This window comes from Belonocnema kinseyi, chromosome 5, assembly GCF_010883055.1.
Source record: "Belonocnema kinseyi isolate 2016_QV_RU_SX_M_011 chromosome 5, B_treatae_v1, whole genome shotgun sequence".
Classification (NCBI taxonomy): domain Eukaryota; kingdom Metazoa; phylum Arthropoda; class Insecta; order Hymenoptera; family Cynipidae; genus Belonocnema; species Belonocnema kinseyi.
The window spans coordinates 94720142-94727469 of record NC_046661.1 but is presented as its reverse complement, the minus strand read 5'-3'; the positions used below and the strand labels follow the sequence as shown (position 1 = coordinate 94727469).

The following is a 7328-nucleotide window of genomic DNA, read 5'->3' as shown; positions in this document are numbered from 1 at the left end:
TACTACGAAGGAATTAATTTTAAAAAATAATCAATTTTCAACCAAAAATATAATAGTAGACTTATCATTAAAAAGAATGATCTTTCCACAAAAAACACATGAATTTTGTTATTAATTTTTTAATAATTCAGTTTGCCTTTTAGCAAATAAAGTAAAAAAAGATAAATTATATTTTTGTAAATGGGGAAGAAGGCAAATTATTTGAAAAGGGTTGGAAGAAAATACATTTTTCTAAGGGGGGTAAAGAATAATTCTGTAAATGATTGTTTTACTTTTAAAATAAAATCACTGCTTTAATTTTTTTTATTACTATTTGCTACACAAAAATAAAAATTTTCTCTACACGAAAAAAAGATTTGGAATAAAGTGTTTTTTTAAAACACTTTGATAAAAAAATGATCGAAAAATGATGAAAATTGATATGAAAATTTGTAAACTCTGAAGTTGATATCGCATTTAATTTCCGTCGAATGTTGTTTACAAGTTGTATACTCTTAGGTTAAAGCAATAAGACCGCATTTCGTAAAATTGTTGTATACGTAAAAGCAAAGATTGAGTAAAGAAACTGTAATTTATCCTTATACTATATTTCAATCGGCTTCACCCTTATCGTAACGCGAACGAAAATTTTCACCTTTCTCGCAACCTTAACCTTTGAATACTAACCTTGAAATGAAACTAAAAGTGAAATTCTTGCTCTAAGATTGAAACATGATTCAAGTAAAAGCAGTTGAATCAATTTTATCCAGTCTCACATGGTCTGTTACAACTCCCAATGAAAGTTTTAAAAGAAACTTTTTCATTTGTGCCCGGAAAAAAACAGATAATTATATTTTTCAAGTTGAAACTTTGGATATTCACAGAAACGACAATAAGGAACCCGAATGTTTGTTGAATTCAAAAATTAATTTATTGAATTCCCCGGAAACAGTATCTGGAAAATTATTAAATCCAAACTTGACGTGAGTAATTAATTCTCCTTTCTTAGGGATCATCCATGAACTGCGTCTCGAAATAGGCGAGGCCCATTTTTTTATTTCAATTTTCTTGCATGTCGCCCGACAATTAGTTTAAATCCACAAAAAGTAAATTGATTTTTTTTAGATTATACAATTTTTTATTTAAACTCGTCCTTGGGTGAACTCGGTTGTTTATCCTCAGCCACGATCTTAGTCAAGACCCTAATGCCATAAGGATGTGACCACAGTCGCCTCTGGATGCCTTATAAGAGCTATCGTCTGCTACTCCATAGGTTTTTAGTCGCTTTCTTATAGTGCGACAAGTGCTTAATAAAACCGCAATCTGATACATTAATATATAATTGCCATATAATTAGTGTATATTGTATTATATTACATTATTATATAATGTATTTGAATGACATTCAGTATTTCCCACTGTGGCAAAGACTTTTGTACAATTTATTCAAAATCACTAATAATAACTAAATCGAGTTGAAACTCAACATTTTCCTTCGCGATTAGCCATAGAAAATGGGTAAAATATACATTTTAGAATATGACCCCCATAAGTCTGTTTTAAATGGTCCCAAAAAAAATTGGGTTTTGTGAGTTTTTGAAGCTAAATATAATTTTTTGTGGTTTTTTAAATGAGAATTGTTTCAAACTCAAAAAATGCTGCTTTATACTGACAGCTGTTTAGATAAATTTTTTAAACAATTTTTTGTTTTTCTTAGCAATTTTCTTTTAAAATAATCCTAAAAAATTGAAGTTTAAAAAAATGTCCACTTTTCGTCCAATTTTTGAACAGACCGAGGTAAAACTTAATTAATATTTAAAAAATCATTGTTTAAATAATTTTTTATTATTTCAATTAATATTTGCTTAGAATAATGTTAGAAAATTTCAGTTTTTGCCAAAATATTCCACTTTTGTCCAATTTTCAATTAGAGTAAAGTAATTTAAATTAATTGAAGTAAACGGAAATAATTTTATAAGCAATTTTACATTAGTTATAATAATATTCGATTTGAATAATGCAAGAAAGTTGTCGTTTTTTCTTAAATTTTCATCGAATTGTCTACTTTTCACTTAGAGTGAGTTAAGAATTTATTCAATTTAGCAAAAATCATTATTTGAACATATAAATATAGTTTATAACAATCTTCGTCTATAAAAATGCTTGCTAATCGCGTTTTTTTATGAAATTTTTTACTTGTTCACTTTTTCTTTAGAGTGAGATAACAATTATTATAATTTAGCAAGCACACTTGTTTAAAAAAATATTAATAATGTTGAAAACTACCTTCTCTTAGACTAATTCTAGCAAGATTGATTATTTTTCTGAAAGTTTAAGCTTTTCTTTAACTTTTCAATCAGAAATAAATAATAAATATTAATAATAATTTTAGCAAAAAGTCTTTCAGTAACAAATTTAAAGGCCACTTACATTTAATAGGATCCATATAAAAGATATAAAGAATATTTTAAATATATGTTTTAATTTAAAAAGATTTCTTCACAAAAAAGGAAGAGATTGTTAAAAATAAAATTCTCACAAGTGCCCATTTATTATTTTTTTATAAATAAAAAGGCGAAATAAAGTTGAACATTTAAGAAATAATCGCAACTTTCTAGCACTTATCTAAGTGCAGATAGTTATAAACAATAAAAAATTATTTAGACAAATATTTTGGTTAACTAGCATTAATTATTACCTCACTAAGTGAAAACTGGACAAAAAGTTAAAATTTTAAAAAAAAACTGCATATTCTTGCATTATACGAATTGAATATTAATTATAATAATAAATTTTTTAAACAATTTTTATGCTAACATTGATGAACTATTGTCTCACTTTAATTGAAAATTGGACATAAAGTGGACAATTTTTGGAAAAACCTAAGAATCTAAGAGAAAATTGCTTCAACCAATAATAAATTGTTTACACAATTTTCTAAACATTTAATAATCAGTATAAAGCAGTTATTTATGTAACAGATACCAGTTTTATTAAAAAAGCCAAAAAAAGTAATAATTAGCTCAAAAAACTTTCAAAACCCATTTTTTCAATAATTGGGTTTTTTAAACTTTATAAACTAGACTTATATGGCTAATATTCAAACAGTAATATTTTTATTCGTATTGTATGGCTAATTGTAAAAAGACATGTCAATTCTAAACTCGATTCAGCTAATATTAAAAATTCTGAATATAATGTACTAAAACTTATTTTTCTTTTCATGGGGAATACGTTTTACAAAAAAATAGATTTATTTTTGTGTGCGTTCGAACAAATTTCTGGATGAAATGCATGTAAATTCAACAAAAAATTTCCAATGCATTTTTGTATCATCCTAATTTAATAACAACTCTTTATGCCTTTCTTCAAAATATCTATTTTTCCCCGTTTTCAAGAAATTTTCCTTTATTCCCGATTTTTCGTTTACATTTTCGTCTTCGTTAAAATTTTCACTATTTGGTTGATAATTTAATTATTTTGTTGATAATTCATGCTTTTTATATCATTCAATGGTTTTTGATTAAAATAAAAAATTTTTTGTTAAAATATCATCAATTACACTTTTTGTTGATTAACTTATCTTTTTAATAAAAAATTTAACTGTTTATTAAAAAAATTAGTTACTTGGTAAAAAAATTCCTATTTTTGTTAAAAATGACTTTTTTCAATGAAAATTCAACATTTCCAGTTTTGGATAAAAACTAATTTTTCTCAATTAAAAATTCAACTATTTTGTTAAAAATTGCCCATTTATTTGAAAAATCACCTATTTATTAAAAAAATTAACTACCTTTATAGAAAATTACCCTTTTTAGTGAAAAATACATAGTGTCGGGTGGAAAACTGAACTTTTGTGAAATACTCATGTATTTGGTTATAAATTCGCTTTTTTTGCTAATTTAAACTGATAGAAAATGTATCTCTTTTTGAATTTATTTTTTTAACAAAAAATCTAACTATTCCGTTTTTCTCTGAAAACTTGTTTTTCAATTAAATAAATTAAATATTTGATTGAAACTTCAACTTCTTGAGTAGAACATTCAATTATATGGTGTCGGCTTAAAACTTTAGCCGTTTTTTGGAAAATTCATGTATTTTATTGAAAATTCTGATATTTTTCTGTAAAAGCTTAATTATCTTTTATAAAAATTCATCCTTTTGGCTGAAGGTCATCTGTTTTCTCCAAAAATTCTTCTTTTTCGGTTCAATTTAACTGGTCGTAAAATTAGTTTTTTTTTGCCGAAAATTAATTTTTTAAACTGAAAATGTAACTATTATATTTTTTAAAACTGATCTTATTGGCTTCATATTAGAACTCAACAATTTGGTTGGAACTTTATCTATTTTGAGAGAAAATTCAACTATTGAATCGAAAATTTAACTATTTATTTAGAAAATAACTTACTACGGAATTTTTGATGAAAATGTATCGTTTTTAGTTTAGAACTGATCTAAATTAACGATTTTGTAGAAAGTTACTTTTTTTGTTCGCCTTTTTATCTTAATATTAATTTTTCTAACTAAAAATGGGACTATCCTATTTTTTGATTGAAAACATTTTTTTAGTTGAAAATTGAAATATTTTGTATTAAATTGAACTGTTTTGTGGAAAATTAAATTATATTGTTAAAAATTAATCTTTAGGTAAGAATTCAAATATTTTGTTTACATTTTTTCAGTTAAAATCAACTGGTTAAACATTCTTTTATGTTGTTAAAAATAACTTTAAAAATATTAAACATTAGGGAGATCAGAAATACCCCAAAATTGATAACGTATTTTATGGATGACCTCTTGTCTCAAAAACTTATTTATTAGTAACAATATTTAATAAAATTCTTAGAACAGAAGAGCAGAGTCTCTCCAAATTCTCGAGTAATGAAAACTTGCCAAATTTGCACGTTGTCAAACCAAATCATCCAAATTGTAAAGCACCTGAAGAATTGATATTAGAAGAAGTAGATCAAAAAAAAAATTTTACAATTGATCTTCTGAAGAAAAATTTCGAAAGAAAACAAAATTTTCGACCACGGATTCAAGCACCCGGAAATTGGAGACCTCTGTTTTTAAACTGGCTTAACGAAATAAAGGCAAAGGATGAGGATCCTGAAAAAGAAATCCAAAGGAGAATTTCTAGTAGTGTGCTGGAGAAACCAAGGATTTATTCAATCGGTCTCAAGTATTTCAAGTATCAAGATGAAAAGAATCAAAGTTTTCTCAAAGAAATCAGAAAACTAAAATCCTTTAAAAAAGAGATATTTCAGATTCAACCCTTTTCACTCTACAAATCCTCTTTTCGAGGGAATTCTCCAAAGGTGAAATCTGAATCTACCCAATGCTCGCTAAACGAAAATGCAACAAAATCCCCCAATATAAAATCCTCCAATCTAAAAGAACCGAAGAACCGTTTGGTGCCTTTGCACCAAATTGAAGGTGTTATCAAAAATAGTTCAATACCTCGAAAAAGAAAAGAAAAAGTTAGAAAATCGACATGGAAAAACGTTTCTGATAAATCTACTTTTGATAAAAAAAATCTGAATTTCAGTTCCAGGAAGGAAACAACAAGTTCTGATGAAGAAGAATGGAAAAATTCGCGTCGAAGGCACCGATCGCTTAGAAAAGAAAAAAGTATCGAAAAATTAGAAATCATTTTACCAACTAAAAATGCGGATCAGTCGATCATTTTTTGTGAGGATACTCTTACTGAGAAACTCAATCAATCTTTTTCGCAACAGGAGTCAGTGGAGGAGGAAAATATTTTCCCTGAGAATTATAATTCAAGTTTTTGCAGTACTGAATTGAAAAAGTTGGATATGATGAAAAAGTTTGAACAGATGATAGTTAACCAGAATTCGAGAGATTATGTGGAGTCAGAGATTTTGAAGAATATAAAAACAAGGATAGATGACGATTTTGTAAACAATTACTCTGTGGGAAAGAAAACTTTAAATGGGAATCCAGATTTTTTAATAGAAGGGAGAAGAAAGTTTTTAGATCAAAAGAAAGTAAAATTATTAAAGGTTCCTGAATCGAAAAAATCGATAAAAATTTGCGGAAGTGAAACAGCTGATGAGCTAAGTTTTAATCGACCAAGATCATCAAAAAAGGATTTACTCGAATCTGTTGATTCTGGCGTTCTCACAGATTTTTCAACGAATGATCCTCGAGAAATGTCTTTTCGATCCAGGAATAATTGTTTACTAATTGGAGAAAGTATTTCTTCAAAAGAGGCAAAATTGTGGAAAAGATTTCCTTCTTTTGATTCAGATTCTGAAGGTTCTTGGTCTAATGATGAGGCTCAATCGAGGAAAATTGGAAAGGCTGTGAAAAGGTTTACTGAGGAATTAATTCTTTGCGAAAGGTGGATAAAAGCTCGAATCAAAAGTAAATCTATGTTAAGGGAAGATAGAGATGAAAGAATTACAGTTTCGAGAAGACGAAGAAAATTTAAGAAGGTAAATCGATATTTAATTGTTTTAGTTAAATTAGACCGGGACTTTTTTTTTGGTTTTGTACTGCACCATCCCAATATATATATACCATTTACAAATTCACTTTTCCAGGTAAAATTTTGATATTGAAGAAGCGTTCTCAAGTGTCTGTAGATAATAAGACCCGAGACAAAAATTTAACTCACTTTTTTTTTTCTTTTTTTTTGTTTGTTGATCGGCACGGCACTGTCCCAATATATATTTTTTCTCCACGTATTCGGGATCAAAAGAAAGATAACTTACCAAATAACCAGGGTTTAGGATGATTCTCTAATCAATTAAATTTTGGAAGATAAATTCTTGTACTAAGGAAATTAATATTTTTACGGAGAATGTTCCTCTTCTGCAAAAGAGAAATCTACGGATAGCAGAGGACATCATCGGAACGGCAAGAACCGTTTACAAATCTATTTTTTTACGTAAAATTCCCTGATTAAAGAAGCATTTTCGGATGCCTTTAGATCATAAGGCCCAAGACAAAAATTCAACTCGGAATTTTTTTTTTTTTGATCGGCACGGCCTGTCCCAATATATATTTTTTCTCCACGTTTTCGAGAACGAAAGGAAAATACCTTACTAAATAACCGGGGCTTAGCATGATTTTCGGATCGATACAATTTTGGTAGACAAATTCTTGTACTGAAGTAATTAATATTTTGATGGAGAATCTTCCTTTTCCGCAAGGGAGAAATCGACGGATAGCAGACGACCACATCGGGACGGCAAAAACCGTTTACAAATTAATTTTTTTACGTAAAATTCCGTTATTAAAGAAGCATTTTCGGATGCCTTTAGATCATAAGGCCCAAGACGAAAATTCAACTCGGAATTTTTTTTGTTGATCGACACGGCCTG

The 7328-nt window shown here is 27.6% G+C and overlaps 1 protein-coding gene across 1 annotated transcript in view; it reads left to right on the top strand.

Annotated features, from left to right (window-relative positions):
* Positions 1–493: 493 nt before the first annotated feature.
* LOC117172812 overlaps positions 494–7328 on the top strand; it is an 11794-nt gene continuing 4959 nt past the window's right edge. The window contains exons 1-2 of the mRNA XM_033361051.1: positions 494–962; positions 4826–6437. Of these exons, the coding sequence (XP_033216942.1) occupies positions 712–962; positions 4826–6437 (1863 nt within the window). The 5' untranslated portion in view covers positions 494–711. The remainder of the gene's footprint in view (positions 963–4825; positions 6438–7328) is intronic.